The sequence below is a fragment of the Rhinolophus sinicus genome, chromosome 1 (assembly GCF_057876585.1).
Source record: "Rhinolophus sinicus isolate RSI-liver-muscle chromosome 1, RSI-T2T, whole genome shotgun sequence".
Classification (NCBI taxonomy): Eukaryota; Metazoa; Chordata; class Mammalia; order Chiroptera; family Rhinolophidae; genus Rhinolophus; species Rhinolophus sinicus.
In genome coordinates, this window is record NC_142501.1 from 10213183 (window position 1) to 10229700 (window position 16518).

Here is a 16518-nt window from a genome sequence, read left to right on the forward strand (position 1 = left end):
ACATCGCTGGAGGCAAAAATTACAAAACTGAAGCTGTCCTACTTTGAGCACATCATGAGAAGGGGGGGTTCTTTGGGAAAGACAGTAATGCTGGGGAAGAGAGAAGGCAGCGGGAAAAGAGGAAGACCAAATATGAGATGGATTGACTCCATAAAAGAAGCCATAGGTGTGAGTCCATAGGAGCTGAGCAGGGCTGCTGAGGACAGGTCATCATGGACATCACTCATTCATTGGGTCGCCAGGAGTTGGAGCCCACTAAACAGCATGTGACACACATAACAGGAGGTCAGTCAGGAGAAGGCAAAAGTAAAGATTGGAGTGATAGAGCCATGAGCCAAGGAATGCCAGCAGCTTCTAGAAGATGGATGAGGCAAGAAATGTACTTTCTTCTAGAACCTCCAGAAGGAACCAGTCCTGAGGATATCTGGACTTTAGCCCAGTGACACTAATTTGGGACTTTTGGCCTCCAGAACTCTAAGATAACAAATTTGTATTGTTTTAAGCCACTGAGTTTGTTACAGCAGTCGTAGGAAATTAATACATTCTTATTCTAGCACTAGTCACTATATGGCAGGTGCCTTTCTCACCTGACTTGTTTAACAAACACCTTTTAAAAAGGGCCCACAAAAGCTGCTAAACGAACTAACAACTGGATTAATGCTTATCAGCTTCCTCCGGCTGCTTGCCTGTCTCCCTCAGCCTGAAATCTCTCTCTCTGTCTCTGTCTCTGTCTCTGTCTCTGTCTCTGTCTCTGTCTCTGTCTCTGTCTCTGTCTCTGTCTCTGTCTCTCTCTCTCATCCACACAGCTCACCTGCCCATTCACCCCCACCATCCCCAGGAGGGCAGCTCTGTTCTCACACCAAGCCCACTTGGGGGCGGGCCAGCAGACAGCTATTTCTCAAGAGTATGTTGATTTTCAAGCAGGGAGGGGAATTTCTCCGAAGGTAACAATTGGATAAATCTGCAGAGGTGCAGGAATGAGAAGCGGAAATTTTGATATGGTTGGTTTGAAACCGCAAGATACTGGTGTTGCATCACAGAAATGTAGTAATCATCCTTTCTAATAAACAAGTACTGAGAGCAGGAGACAGCCCTGATCCTTACCACTTCCCCGTTCCTCTCCACCTCCATCTCAGCCCCACCACAGCCACTGAAACAAGATGAAATCTGTACGTAATGACACCAAAAGAGGTCGACTTTATATCATTAAAGGAGAAAAGCAGATTCCAGTGTGAATCACATGATCCCATTCTGTTAAAAAGAAGTTAAATGTATATACGTATATATATGCATATTTACGTGTGTTTATATAGGCATAGAACAGAGGCTGGAAGATTCGTGAAGGTGTTAAACAATGGTTTGATAGAGAATATAGACAGTTGCTTTTTTCTTACTTTTTTAGTTTACAAAACACAAAATGTTGATGTAATAAAAATAAAGTTTAAATAATCCAAAATAAAAGAAATAGAGCGTTTTGGGTGGCAGGGCTACTTTGTGCCCATTCCGGGACAGCCCAGGTCTCTCAGCCCCTCCCCAAATAGAAAGCTGTGGTCCGGTCTCCCAGTCTCCACGTTAGCAATGGCGGAACCATTGGAGGAACTGCAGGTGGCAGGAGAGTGATGCCGCCTGGGAGCCTGGGAATCAGAAAACTTATAGACATGACCCTGAGGGGGGTTTCTGCCTAACGACCCAAGGATGATCTGTTTCCGGCCCAACGTGGCACCCTCTTCCCGCCCCCCCATCTCCACAAATCCTCCCTGCCGTCTTCAGCCGGCCTCCTGAGTGAAGGCAGGTGCCGCCCAAGACCTTGGCCGAGGAATAGATGCACAGGATCACCCCGGCCTTCCTCGGCCCCTTCACCGCATCCTTTCCTGCGGTGGCGTTTTTGTTTTAATTCATCTGAACTGGTTACAAAACCATACTCGCACGAATACATAAATAATGGATGTGGGGGGGTGGGGGTGGACAATGTTTTAAAGAAATTCCCGCAGGGCCTGGCAAGGCAACAGCAAATGCATTTCTGCTGTATCATATTTAACTGTTTGCAAACTTCTGCTGGGAAGATGCGCAGCGGCTGCAGACTCCATCGCCCTTCCCCGCTTGAGGCCTGGCGGGACTTGCATGAGGGGTGGGGTGAAAGGTTGTCAGCTAGCAAGGGCCGCAAAGATGGAGAGGGGAGTGGAAAACGTAGGACTGCACTATGCCGGACCAGTTCCGCACAAGCCAAGCATCCACCCCGCTCTAGGCCCCGGCTCCCGCCGCCAGGCGAGGCCGCTTTAAGAGCCAACGCGCGCCCCCGCCCCGCGTGCGCTCACTTTCCCTAGCAACGGCCCCGGGGGAGGGGGAGGTCCTGGCAACGGCGTGCCGGCCCGGAGGGTCACGTGACGTCCCGCAGCTGGAGCGCGAGCGCGCGCCCCGCCGCGCGCCCGCCGGCCGGGGCCTGTGCGCTGCGGCGCGTGCGCGAGCGGTGCAGCACCGGCCGCGGGAGCAGGGAGTATTATGGGCTGTGGGTGCCGCTGAGCAAGATGGAGCTGTCTGCAGTGGGCGAGCGGGTCTTTGCGGCCGAATCCATCATCAAACGGCGGATCCGAAAGGTGAGCCGCCTCCCGGGGCGGGACGCCTCGCCCCGCAGCCGGTGGCCGGGTCCGCGGGCCTTCGGGGCGAAGCGGTCCCGCTAACCCGGGCTCTCTTGCCCACCCCCGCGCCGCCGTCTCCTCGCGTCCCTACATCCTCCCCACCCCCACATCCCCCCCTTTTTTTTCCTGTTTTTCAGGGACGTATCGAGTACCTGGTGAAATGGAAGGGGTGGGCCATTAAGTGAGTGTCGCGGGGTCCAGGGACGAGGGGGGAGGGGAGGCAGCGGACACTGGGCCTTTTTTTTCCTTGAGGGGTGCGCACGTTTGCGCCCTCGCATGTGCCTCTGTCTCTCTGGTTATTTTGTGCATGTGTGACTCGCCAGGTACAGCACTTGGGAGCCCGAGGAGAACATCCTGGACTCGCGGCTCATTGCAGCCTTCGAGCAGAAGTGAGTTTCGGAAGCTGGCAGGGCGGCGGGGCCAAGGCTCGGCTGGGGCGCCTCGCTGGGAAACCGGGGAGCTGGGGAGGGCAGCGCGGAGCGGGGCCCGGGAAGGGTTTCTTTTTAACCTTTGGCGTTTCTCGGCCGCAGGGAGAGGGAGCGTGAGCTGTATGGGCCCAAGAAGAGGGGACCCAAACCCAAAACTTTCCTCCTGAAGGTAATCTGGCCCAGCCCCAGCAGCCCCCTCTCGGGCCCCTAGCCCCAGCACAGCGCGGGGCCTGCAAGGGAGGGACAGATCGGCGGCCGCCCGCTTGGGCGGGCCTTTACAGAGGGGCCCCAGCTGGGCAGGGGGTGGTTATGAGCCCCCAACGAGCCCCTGGCAGCAGGCCCCGCCCGGCTCCAGCTTCAGCATGAGGGTCCTTGGGAGTCGGGGGTGAGGAGCGGGATAATCCTTGCTAGCCAAACGAGGATCTACGGAGGTCAGCAGGGCTCCAGGAATGGGGTGGATGAAGCAGGTGGGGGCTGCCCACCTGAGTGGGTGGCAGGGAGGTCCCTTCTGCACGTGAGAGGCCTCATCTCCTCCAGCTTTAAGCAATCTACCCGTGGGCTCTGCCTGGAATTAGAACCCGACGGGAAAGTGAATGTGGTCTCCCTCATGGCAGGGAACAGGGAGAAGCATTTGGGGGCCACTTGCCTCCCCGCCCCCAGCTTCCTTCTCTTTCTTAGAATTTGTTCTGCCTGCCTCCCCTCCTCACTGGGGGATCCAACTTGAATTTGACCTTAAATCACTTCACTATGAATTTATCATCCAGGCTGGGCCACTAGCTTCAGGACTCTGAGCCTCAATTTCCCCCCATCCCTGGCTGTTTCTAGAGGTTCTCATGAGGATGGAAAGTGGGAGAGTGAAAGCATAGCAAATTAGTCTTGGCAAGGGAGGGAGACCTAGCTCCAGAGAAAGCCATTTTATAGAGTTTTTTGGGTTTCATTTTATTTTATTTTTTAGTGAGAAAGAACAGTGTAGGAAAGGGAGGGCAAGATGACGAGGTGGCTCGTGGGCCTCCCTGGGCAACCACAGTCTCCCTGTTAGTGCTAAGATTGTCTCAGGGCCCCTTCCCACCCAACAGTCTGTGACTTTGTGGCAAGTGGCACAGGAAGGGCAGCGAGGACTCTGCAGAGAAGAGACTGTGCAGAATGCAAAAGCTCAGATTCACCACCACCAATTTGTCCAAAAGGCTCAAAGCCCAGTGAGAGTGTGGTAGATGTCTCCAGCCCCGCCTCCCCTCTCCAAAGGACTGTGCATGTGTAAGGGTTTGCTTTGGACTTAAAGCAGAAGTGAAAGAAATGTTTCCAGAATTGCATACTTCTGTGACCCCCTGGCCCTGACCCACACGCATCTTAGGGGATCCATGAAGCAGCCTTAACCCTGATGCTTCTTACACGAGGGATGGGGTAGAGCAGCTGGAGGGCTTGTGGGCTGTGACAGCTTCTCAGCGCCGCTGTAGCACCCTCTAGCGGTGAAGCGAGTAATGACCATGAGCACTGATTCACAAAGTGCCTTTTTTTTTTGGAGAGCTCTAGTTCCTGAGCTGGCTGTGTGCCTAACAGAGTACTGAGCCCCGTGAGCCCCGACACGGATTATCTCCTTTAATCCTCTCAACAACCCTATGAAGTAGGGAGTATTATCCATTTTGCATATGATAAAATCAAGGCCTAGAAAGGGGAAGTGACTTACCCAAGGTCCCACCACCCAACTTCATGACTTCATCCTGTCTCCTCTACACCCCGTCCCTCAGAGTACACATCAGGTTAAGTGTGCAAGGTGTACAAGCACACACAGGAAACCACGAAGGGGTAGGGGATGGAGAAGCAGATGAAAGAACCTTGCTCTGGACCTTAAAAACAGGTAGCATGAAAATGGTATGGATCTTTGCAAGGGGTAATGGAGATCAGTGTGGTCTGAACCTATTGCTCTGTTAGTCAGTGAGAGGCAGTGTGTTTAGTAAACCAATTACATTCAGATCGCACTTCTGCCAGGAACGAGTCTAAAGGGAACAGGAGCCCATGAGGAAGGTCGCATTACCCCCATTTTACACATAGGAAAACTGAGGCCAGATAGGTTAAATAACTTGCCCACGGTCACAGAGCGCCAGTGGTAGAGTCCACATGTCACCTTCCATGCCAACCTCTCAGAGGCATGCCTGTCACCCAGTCAGTTCAGTAGACCGCAGCAGTGATTAGCAGTGGTTGACCGTTTTTAATTCACAGGCCGACCTAGGTCTCACCTTCAAAAAACTCAATCTGGAGAGGGGAAAGAAGGAGGAAGTTTAAGCCAGTCCCTTTTTTATAAAATTATATTGAAAAATTATAAAGTAAGAAATAGTTCCCATAGAAAGTTTGGAAACCATACATTAGAATAAACTTATTGCTCATAAACCCCCCCCCACGCCCCCCCCCAAGGATAAATCTAGTATTTATTGAGTACTTGCTGCGTGCAGGGCGCTATGCTAAGCAGGTGACATGTACACATGGTCATAGGAGCCCCTGTGGTGGGTCCTGCTATGATTGCACAGAAGGGAAAGATGCACAGGAGACCCACTGAGCCAGGGTCTCATCCTGGATCTGATGTTTGCCCACACTCTTAGCCACTCTCCAAGGACTGTCCATCACCACTGAACTCTGGCAGAACCATAATTACAGAGGGCCAGGGCCTCAGGCAATATGCAGAGGGAGTGAACGCTAACCCCCTATGGGGATCAAAAAGAGGGGATCCCCTAAGCTCCCATAGGGATGAACCTGCAAAAGGCCCTGCTTGCCATGCCAAGGAAAGGCTGGCGGCTTTCCCCTGCCTTTGTTTGGGAAGGGCTATAAGAAGGGAAGCAGTCCCTGGCTCTGCTGGCTAGGAGCTGGAGGAGCTGGCAGCACCCCCGCACCCCCAACCCAGGGGCGAGGGTTGGGGGGGCTGACTGTATGCTGCCACCTAGTGCCAGGTTGTTGACCAAGCAGCCTCTGAAGGCCTTAAGTGTGTGGAAGGGCCATGTGGCATTAAAGGGTACTTCTCCCACATTCTGAAGGAAGCTATCCTTGCTTATTTAGCAAGTAAGTCAGCAAACACTTCTGGGGGTTGTGGTCAGATATAATCTAGTTTTGTCTGAGGGGCATAGAGACTACCGTGTTCCCCCGAAAATAAGACCTAGCCAGGCCATCAGCTCTAATGAGTCTTTTGGAGCAAAAATGAATATAAGACCCGGTATTATATTATATTAATGTTACATTATGTTATATTATTATATAAGACCCGGTCATTAAAATAAGACCGGGTCTTATATTCATTTTTTGCTCCAAAAGACGCATTAGAGCTGATGGTCCAGCTAGGTCTTATTTTCAGGGAAACGGTACCTCCCAGGTACTAGGTAAGCATACAGTTCTATTTGGGGCAGGGAGGAGAAAAGGCCCCAAACCACAGATCCCACTCTCAGACTCCGGGAATGTGTCCCTTCCTTGGCCACCACCTCCCACCTGGATGGATGCAGTCACCCCTAATGAGTCCCCTGCCCTCCAGGAGCCGGGGCGTCTATAGAACACAAATCAGTCATCCACCGCTGCCCTCTGTCCAGCCATTGCCTTCGGTCCCTTGGCCACTCTGCATCCCCTCTCTGTCGGTCTCTCCCTGCCTCCACCGTTTATCTTGGCAATGCCCCTTCAGCAGGCTACCTGGGGCCTGGTCGGGCTCAGGAAGGACCAGGGCTCTCTCCTACTCAGGCTTCATCCTCCAGGTCCCAGGCCTGGGCCCCTATCTGTGCTCCTTTGGGCCCTTCACCCTGCGTCCTAACTACCTGGTACTGGTCTTCCCTGAGGAGCGCAGCCCCCACCCCCCTCCGAGGCTGCATATTCAGAGCTGTAGCCCTAGGCAGCTGACACATCCCTATTAGCACTTTCCTAGTGAAGGAAGGATAGGTAGGCCATGGAGGATGGCTTATCTGGCCTTGCGAGTCCCTTGTCCTGAACCTGGGGTCCTTGAGGGCCCTACCAAACCCAGAGTGTTCCACGATGTAGCAGATGAGCAGCTACAGAGCCCTCAAGCTTGATAGATTTCACATGTGGGGGTACAGCTGGACGGAGGCGCCGGGGACAGTCTCTGGCTGCGCACAGAACTCTGCTCAGCTGTCCTACCCCAAAGGCAGTGCTTAACTGGGAGGCAAGTCCAAGCTGGAGGTGCAGCCTGTTCAAAGGCAGAGAGAGCACAGGGAATTTGGGACCCTGCCAGTAGGTCGGGCTGGGGTTTAGGGTAGAGCAGGCAGGGGCCGCCCTCTCCATTCTGCCCCGAGAATCGGTCTGTGGAGGATGCCAGGCTGGGCTGGGCTCCCTCACAGAGCAGGGCTGCTCAGGCTTCTAAACAAAGGGTTGTTCTCTACATTCATTGTCCCAATGCTGGCTCGCCTATGTCAGCAAGGGCAGCCACTGACGCGTCTGTCCCCAGGGCCCACAGCCAGCCTTGCACAAGTAGTGTGGGTCTTGGAGTCAGGCTTGGAGGAGGGTCTGACTTGCCCTGTCACCATATGCACTTGCTTTGCCCGTCTCTGTCTGCTGCCTTTTATCTCTAAGATGGGTCGTGAGTGGCAGTGATTCTCCTCAGTGCTCTCAGGATGGTATAATGAGACCATCCTTGTGGGTGGCTATCACACGGGTGTCCAGAGAAGGGCAGCAGGAACTCGAGCCCCCACCCGCCCTCTTCTGCCCCGCAGGCGCGGGCCCAGGCCGAGGCCCTCCGCATCAGTGATGTACATTTCTCTGTCAAGCCGAGTGCCAGCGCCTCCTCACCCAAGCTGCACTCCAGCGCAGCCGTGCACCGGCTCAAGAAGGATATCCGCCGCTGCCACCGCATGTCCCGCCGCCCGCTGCCCCGCCCAGACCCGCAGGGGGGCAGCCCCGGCCTGCGCCCGCCCATCTCGCCTTTTTCGGAGACCGTGCGCATCATCAACCGCAAGGTGAAGCCTCGGGAGCCCAAGCGGAACCGCATTATCCTAAACCTGAAGGTCATCGACAAGGGCACGGGTGGAGGTGGCACTGGGCAGGGGACTGGGAACCTCGCCCGCCCCAAAGTCCCTTCGAGGAACCGTGTCATCGGCAAGAGCAAGAAGTTCAGCGAGAGCGTCCTGCGCACGCAGATCCGCCACATGAAGTTCGGCGCATTCGCGCTGTACAATAAGCCGCCGCCGGGCCCTGCGTCCCCCCCACCCGCTGGCAAGGCCGACATTGCTGCCTCCACGGCCCCGGGGCTGCTCCTGGCGGCCCCCACTCCGCCCTACGACGCCCGAAGCTCCAGCTCGTCTGGCTGCCCCTCGCCGGCGCCGCAGTCCTCCTCCGACCCGGACGATGCACCCCCCAAGCTGCTCCCGGAGACCATGAGTCCATCGGCTCCCGACTGGCGGGAGCCCGAGGTGCTCGACCTGTCCATCTCTCCTGAGACAGCAGCCACCAGCAAGTGGGCACCCACCGACGTCACTGCTGCTGCCAGCCAGGCACTTCCCACGGCCCCTGAGCCTGCCAGCACCCCCTTAGAGCCCGAGGCTGGGGACTGGCGCCCTGAGATGTCACCCTGCTCCAATGTGGTTGTCACTGATGTCACCAGCAACCTGCTGACAGTCACTATCAAGGAATTCTGCAACCCTGAGGATTTCGAGAAGGTGGCTGCGGGTGTAGTAGGTGCTGCAGGGGGGGGTGGCATCGGTGGGGTGAGCAAGTGAGGGGGCTCCACCAAGGAGGGGGCTTTGGGGGGAGCCCTCCTGAAAGTCATACTCTTGTTCCCTCCCCCTCCTTGCGACACTTCTGCCTGTGCTTTGCTTGTTTCAAATGGCTCGGTGTTGACTCTGGGATGGGCTTGGGCAGTTGGAGTCCCCTGAAGCCCAGTGGGGGTCAGTCCTGGACCAGTTTAGGGCCGAGGGGGGGCAAGGGCACTGGGAAATCCTCCCTCTTGTCTCTTGGCACCCTCCCTGCCCATGCATGGTGGGGCCCACTGGGTGGCTTCTGGGGAGCCCCAGAACCTGGGGTTCAGCTGCCCCCTCCACATCCCACCGTGTCTCTCCCCAGCTTGCTTCCAACTCTCGTGCACAGCATCTGATTTCTCGGTGCTAACCCGGCAGCTGCAGGGCCCCTTAGGAGACCCCCCTCCCAGTGTGGGCACCGTCTCTTTCCTCCAGTTGCCTGGGCAGAAGGGGCAGGGATGGCAGAACCCAGACAGGCTGAGGGGCGGCAGGGCCCAGAGGCATGGGTCTTACTGCCCACTTTTGGAAGAGACCCAATTGGGCCCCCTTTGGCCCCACCCCATCCCATCTCTTTACTAATCCCTGTCTGGAAGGTGGAAGGAACTAGCAGGGACCTCAACCTGCCACAGCCTCCCAGCATCTAAAGACCCCTTCAGTTCTCGACCAAAGGTGCTAGAAGAACCTGCTGTGGAAACTTCCAGCTGTGCGTGTGCGTCTGCCGCCCCTTGGCATGTTTGTATGTGAATCCATATGTGCATTGGGCACTTGGTCCAGGCTTTCCAGGCGGCACCATTTAGGGTTCCTCAGAATAGGGTCGTCAGAGGCCTGGACCGTCCCTTGCGGTCAGCTGGGCCTGTGGAGGACACCAGGCCAGTGCCCCACCTGAGGATCTAAGGGTTACACTGTGGAGGCCACCACGTCTATGCTCCCAGCCCAGGTATGGGGGCATGCGCCCCCACACCCTTCTCCTTTGGGGTAGTCAGCCCAACCAGCTGGGCCTTCAGTAGCTGCACACATGGCAAGGTGGAGACTGAGATAGGGAAGGGAGATGCTTACCCCCAGCTTCCCTTTCCTCCTGGGTGTTTTGGGGGAAGGAGGAAGGCTGGAAACTGTTCCCGGGGTTGTCCAGCTTCTCTCGATCCCTCTCTTTTGCTTCTGACCCCTGAGGCTTTCTCACAGCCCAGCCTGCTCGAAGCAGCGGGAGGCCTCTGGTGCCCTGGGCAGCTTCTCCTTCCCTCTGCTTCCAGGGAGCTGAGGCATCCATGCCAGTGGCGGAGCCCAAAGCCCCCGTTGTCGGCCGGGCACTGGGAGCGTAAGCAGGCCAAAGTAGAGGGAATGGAGAGGGGAGGAGGGTGCGGGTGTGCAGGGCCAGGGGTCTGGTGCACCGGGAGGCAGCCTCGTGAGGCAGCCCTAGGCCACTGTCAAGCTCAATTTGTCATGAGTGGCTTGTCCCTGTGCAAGGCCCGTCTTAGCTCCCTGGTATATGCAGCAACAGGTGTCTAAGCTCAGAAGCATGATGGCAGAAGGTAGGAGGAGGCAGAAGGGGATCCAGTTAGGGAGAAAACGCCTTTGTCCTAAGTGTGGGAGGGCTCTCTTCCAAACCTCCCCACCAGGGGCTGTAGCTTGGTCCCTGGTCCTCCCCACCCCAGGATGTACAAGGGCCCTCACAGGGTTTGGGGGGCTGGCACTCCCAGACCCCTCCCCACCTGCCCTTTGTGTTGGCTCCATGGCCGTCCAAGTGCCAATTGGCTTCCCCCCAAATAAGGGCTGGTGTTTCTCCTCTGTCCTTAGAGGTGATTTCCCCCCTGACCCCCCTTACCCAAGGTGGACGACCACCTGGGTACCAGTTACAGGTGTTTCCAGAGACCATAGAAATGTGTTTTCCTGAGAGTCCGTGTCATTCGTGACTTTTTTTGTAAAGAAGTTGTGTTTTCAGAGGTGATTTTATGACAGGAAAGTGAAAGAATTAGTTTTGCAGAAAACAAAAAAAGCAAAAAAAGAGGAAAAAAAAAGAAATAGAAAAAAATATTGTGGGATTCCTATGGGGTTGGGAGGGGGGAGAAAGAGATATTTAAAGAAAAACTAGTAACGCAGTGATTGCACAGGTGAGGTGGCAATGTTAGGAACAGGAATGGAGGCCCAGGCACGGCTGGCGGGTCCCTGGGGTCATGGCCAACTGCCTGCCTGCCTTGGTATGAGGCAGAGTGAGCCCTCCCTCCTGTCCTGGGCCTACTCTCCACACCTATCCTTGCTCAAAGGAAAGGATGACAGCTGTTCCTAAGGGACCTAGCCAGAAGCTGCAGGGGCCAAGCAAATGGAGCTGGGATTTGGGGTGGTGGGGGTCAGTGGGGGTCCCATCATCCCTGGGACCTACTGTTGGTGATTCCAGGAAAGCTGGTGAACAAGTGCAGTTGGGTTTCTTGCTCTCCTCTGTTCCTTTGCCAGCTTGTTGGGCCATCTGGTTCCTACCACCACTACCCCGTGTGGGGGGGGCTTCTCCCTCCCCACCACCCCAAAGACCGTGACACCCCTGAGCTTCTCTGGCCAGGTAGGGGATGCAGGCTTCAGGAAGACAGGAGCTGTGGACTCTGGGAGAACCTTAGGTGGTGACCCTAAGGGATTGGGGGTAACCGTGGGGAGACCCCAGACATGCAACCCCTCCCTGCCTCGCGCATGCAGAGGCACGCATGCACAGTGCTTGAGTCAGGCAGCTCCCCTGGGGCTTGAGTGGGCATAGGGTCAAGAGCAAACAGCCCTCCTTACCTCTCTCCCAGGGTGGCTTGGAGTGGGGCCCAGAAGCCCCCCACACACACTCTTGCACGGATCAGCCTCCCGTGGGCCCTTCCCTTGCTGCTTTTCCGTTTGCCTAATTACCAAGCAGAAGTTGCAGTCTGGTTTGCTTTATTTTTATATGTGAAATACCCCCACAGCCCAATCTCCCATGTTCACTATTGGTTGGGGCATTGTTCATTTCCCCTTAGTGCCACGCCGCCACCCACATGTCATAGGAAGCAGGTGACGTCTGGTGTCTCTGGTTTGAGATGGGAAGTTGGGACCCATCCCTGTCTTGTTCCCCTCTCTCACCCTCAGTTTTCCCCTCAGAAATGGGTGTATTGGGCAGCAAGGCCTCTTCGTAAAGCACTGCTGGTGTCCGGGCAGCTGCCAAGGATTAGGTAGGTGGTGGTTGAGGCTGGCACTGGGCCCCCAGCCTCCCACAGCCCCCATTTGTTCTCACCCTGCAAAAGGTCAAACGAGCTCCATCTTTGCTGCTCTGGAAAATCTCCAGCCTCAGTGTGAGGTGGGCAGAGTGGGAGGGATCACCCCATTTTAAAGACAAGGAAACGGGCCCCAAGAGGCAAAGCTGCTTCACTGGGGTGAAGAGCCCAGCTGCTCTGGCCTGGGGCCACCACAAAGCTGGCAGGCTACCCCTGAGCCAGGCAGTCGAGGGTGAGGGGTCAACCAGAGTAGGAAACTTAGCTGGGGGGGGGGGGCGTGGATGAGGGAGGTTACCATCAGCCTTTCTAGCCTCTGTGGGGACCCAAGTGGACGCACTGCCTTTCCCACCTTTTGGGGTTGGGGGGCGGGGGGGAAGGTTGTGGGTTTATTTTTTAATTTTTGTATCTGTTTTTTTTTTTTTTTTTCACTTGGCCCACGCCGGACAGTGGAGCCCTGCCTCGTTGGTTCCACTTTCGGGCTCCCATGCACTAGCCCAAGGCAGCCTCTTGGGGGCTTGTATGGTTTAAGGAATCACTTTTAAAAAGGAAAAAAAAAAAAGGAAAGTGTTTAAAGGTTTTTGTTTTTTCTCTGCATCTCCTCTCAGATTCAGAAAGCCCAGAATTAGGGGCTAAAACTCCAGGAGAAGGTCTCCTCAGCCTGACCCCATCTTACTGATAGTCACCAAGACGCCAAAATGGAACAGGCTGGGTTGGGACTGAGGACCCCACCCCCCAGGCCTGCAGGGTCCCCCCCAACCCCACCTTGAAGGAGTCAGCACCCCACTCCAACAGTGAGTGAGCACCTACTGTGTGCAGTGCTTCCACTAAGCAAAGGGGGCTGATTATGGTCTAACTGGGGCCCCTGCGCTAGAGGCCATGGTGGAAAGAACAGGTTCTGGCGCCCGCCCCTGCTCTTGGCAGGAGTGGGGATGGAGATTTCTTTTTGTTGGTTTTAATTTAAAAACACAAAGGCCTAAAGAAATGTATCTTATAATTTTTTTAATTTTTGAAAAGCTCATTTAATGAATTGTGCACGAATGAATTCTATATATATAAAATATACATATATAGCTCTATATTTGGGGAGGGCACTGTCTCTTTTTTCTCTTTCTCATTTTAAAAATGAAGTGTTGTTGCCTTTGTCTGTGGTTCAACCATCCAGCTCCCAGCTGGCTAAACTTTGCCTCCAGTGGTTAAAGAGAGAAAAATAGTGGGGTGGGCAGGAGACCGGAAGTGGACATGTTGCCCCAGTGTGAGGGGCGTCCCCGTCCACCTGCCCCTGTCCCAGAGGCTGCGGGTAGAGAAAACGGCTTGTTTTGGGTGTGGGTTTCGGTTCTGTTGTTCTGGATTTGGTTTCTGGGCCGGGGGAGGGGGGTTTGTGCCGATTACTCTTGTCTTGTATGTTTTGTTCTGCTGCTCTTCAATATTGTATCAATGCCAGGAAGGGGGAGTGAAAAGCTTCTTTTGCACCCCCAAATAAATTGTCACATTCCGAAGCTCAGGTCTAGCCCCTATGGTGGGGGTGTGTCTGTCTCATTTCTTCTGGCTGTGACTGGTCTGTAGAAAGCAGGTGAGGGGAGGACCCCTGCTCCTTAGCTGGGGCCCTAATCTCTCCACCTCAACCTGGAAGTGAGCTGAGCTGGTGGCCCAGCACAGGTGAAACAGGTGCCTGCCACTTCCTGAAATCTGGAGAATACTAGGCCGGGCACATGGCGGGGTAAGGTTCCGCCACTGTCTGCTCCCCAGTTGGAATCACAGCACCCACAGAAAGGGAGGGTCTATAAGGCTGGATTCCAACAAGCTTGTTGCCCCAGAGCTTGGGAGAGAGCAGCCCAGGGCGGGAGACATGGGCTGCCCTTGCCGGGGTTTCCACAATTTGGCACAATGTTTTCGCTGGTAACAAGGAGCTGCTTCACGTTTGGAGAAATGCTTTCTGGGTGCTTGTGCCTCTTCTCTGGTTAGTCATGCAACCTTAAGGAGCCCTCTCCCCGGCGAGATGGTCTCGGGGCTTCCCGGCAAACTCCCATCCCTTCCCCCAGGACCTGCGCTCCCCTCCGAGAGCTGCACCTCCGTTTATCCACGGCCCCTTTGCCAGGCCTCAACTGGGTATTGCCCTGCAATCCTCCCCGCCCAGGTATCCTGACATCCCTCTCAGATGTCTCTCCCACCCCCACCCCTGCCAGTTTGACCCGTTCTCCTTTGGCAAAGCCTCCCTGGTCTGCCAGCCTCCATCTTGCCTGCACCATCCCGCCTCTTCCACACCAGTGCCACAGGGGTCTGGCAGCCCTGCCTTAAGCCCGAGAATCATGCCCTCAGGATCATGTCCCAAGTCCTCAGCCTGGCAGCCTGCCTGGGGTGCCCCTCATGCCCCCCCACACACACACACACACACATTCTCTCCAGGTGCTCTCCCACTGCCTGCAGTGCCCTCCCTGGTGACACTGACCGTGGTTTGGTCCCTCCCCATCCCTGAGTTGCCAGCAGGACAAATGGGAGCATGTCCCTGTCTGAGACTGGTCCTAGGTACAGGGACCACAGAAGCTGGGCAGGTAAGTGGGAAGGTGGGCAAAGCGGGTGGAGACAGGCCCTCCTCCATGGCTTTTGCTCCTTGTCACCCCTACCTTGCCTCCACCTGGTCATCTCGCCCAGCTCTGTGCTCCACAAATCCTTGTTTAGTACTTATTAAATCAACAACAACAACAGGAGTTGTGAGCGCACCTACTACATGCCAAGCACTGGGGAGCACTTGAGTCATCTCCCCTCAGCCCCCTCAACCCTCCACCCCCTCTACCCGCTCATCCCAGGCCTGGCGTGATGAGCCAGTGTCACGGGGGAGGGTCAGAGTCGGAGTAGGCAGTTCATCTGCCTGAGGTGGCACAGCTCTGGCAGTCAGGTGGGGCTGCCCTCCAGGCACGTCTGTCTGCCCTCTCGGCCCCTGCAAGTCACATGCTCTCTGGGATTGGAACACAGGGACTGCCCTTATGAGGTGAGTGCGTTCTGAGATTAGGGTCACTACCTTCTCACAAATCAGGCCATTACTTACTAAGCAGCTACATCTGTTTATTAGTTGCGGGTGAACGAGTGTGACCATGGCAGCTTCTTAAGGAGGGTCGGAGGGTTTGTGATGAGAGATGGCCAAGATCACACAGCCGGGCTCAGAGAGCCCAACACCCATCTGGGCGGGGGTACAAGCGGCTGCTGCTGTTGTCTCGGGGTCGTCTGCCATGCAGAACCTGAGCTGGCCCCCACTCCTTACCTCACCCCATTCCTGGGCCTCACCAGGGTGACATCCCACGTGTCAGCTCTGGGGTGAAGCTCAGAATGGGAGCAGGTAAGAAACGGGGGTTGGGATGAGACGAGAATGACAATTTTGCAAAACTACTCAGTCACTTTTCAGAAGCTGAAAATTCTTTCCTTGTCAAGCTGTGCTTAGAGTGAAGAGGGGGGCCACAGTGGTTGCATCCAAATGCCAAACCCCCCTCAAGCCAGATCACAAGCTGACAAGCTCATTCCATACCCTCTTTGTTCAGGATGAGTTCACACTTTCAAAAGACATCTGGCCTGGAAAGGACACCTGATCACAGCAGTGGGGATTGAAAGGAAGTGGCAGGTGACCCACCCTGGCCTCCAGGCATCCACACTTTCTGAGCATCTGAGAGTCAGGAGGTACAAAGGGCACTGACTTGAAATAACCGTGGTGAGCAGTGACGCCTAGGCTGAGGCATGGGATGGCAGGAAGTGTCCAGAGCCAAGAGATGTTTAGAATATTGAGGATTTGTTGGTTGGCTCTGAGTGCTTGTGAGAGGGGTCCTCTAAAACCCCCTTGGGGGTCTGGTGGAGGCAAAGGAATAGGTATTGACAATACCCATGGGTGGGGGCACCTGGCGGAGGAGTCAGCTTGGGAGGAGGATGAGTGCAGTTTGGGACACCTTGGGCGTGAATTGGACAGAGGGTACAGGAGGGATTTTCACCCATAGATTTGAGGCTTGGAGCGAGTTCCTGCCTACCCAGGAACTGCTAGAGAAATCTGTCCCTTTGTTGAAGAGTCTTTGTCCCCAGATATACCTCATCTCTGAGATGACTGGTCACCAGACATCCTGGAAGGACCACTAGTGACAGGTGCTCAGCTCCAGGGGCCACGGGGATATCCAGCCCCTGCCCACCACCCCCACATTTCCAATCTCATATCATTTTCTGGGTGAGGTTGTGACACAGGTGTCTGGGGGACAATGTACCCCATCAGACAGCTGAGAAGCCAGGGCAGGGTGGAGGCAGGGGGCTTCCCATGGTCACTCAGAGGCAGAAGGAGTACAACCCAAGTTTCGAGCATGGTGGGTAGAACCTTCTGAAGAGCCTGTGGCTATACAATACTTAGAGACACTGGGTAAAATATAACAGACATTCTTTTAAATACCCAACTGAGCTTCCAAAACAGTAAAGAAATCCCCAGGGACCACAAACAAAGAGGAAACCAAAAATGGGAGTGCTGACCTTTTGGCTGGGGGGCTGGAGGTCTGTGGGTGGT

The 16518-nt window shown here is 55.3% G+C and overlaps 1 protein-coding gene across 1 annotated transcript; it reads left to right on the forward strand.

The window, feature by feature from the left end:
* The first annotated feature begins 2413 nt into the window (after positions 1 to 2413).
* Positions 2414 to 10860, forward strand: CBX6 (chromobox 6). The gene is made up of 5 exons (XM_074326408.2): positions 2414 to 2594; positions 2774 to 2817; positions 2960 to 3025; positions 3167 to 3233; positions 7759 to 10860. Exons 1-5 carry the CDS (start codon positions 2526 to 2528, stop codon positions 8758 to 8760), a joined length of 1248 nt encoding a protein of 415 aa, XP_074182509.2. The 5' UTR covers positions 2414 to 2525; the 3' UTR covers positions 8761 to 10860.
* Positions 10861 to 16518: the final 5658 nt, after the last annotated feature.

Bases quoted from the DNA above. Each gene is read 5' to 3' on its own strand.
- CBX6 (XM_074326408.2), top strand. From the start codon at position 2,526: ATGGAGCTGTCTGCAGTGGGCGAGCGGGTCTTTGCGGCCGAATCCATC. The intron at 3,026-3,166 runs GTGAGTTTCGGA...TCTCGGCCGCAG, and splicing joins ATTGCAGCCTTCGAGCAGAA to GGAGAGGGAGCGTGAGCTGT. The intron at 3,234-7,758 runs GTAATCTGGCCC...TCTGCCCCGCAG, and splicing joins CCAAAACTTTCCTCCTGAAG to GCGCGGGCCCAGGCCGAGGC.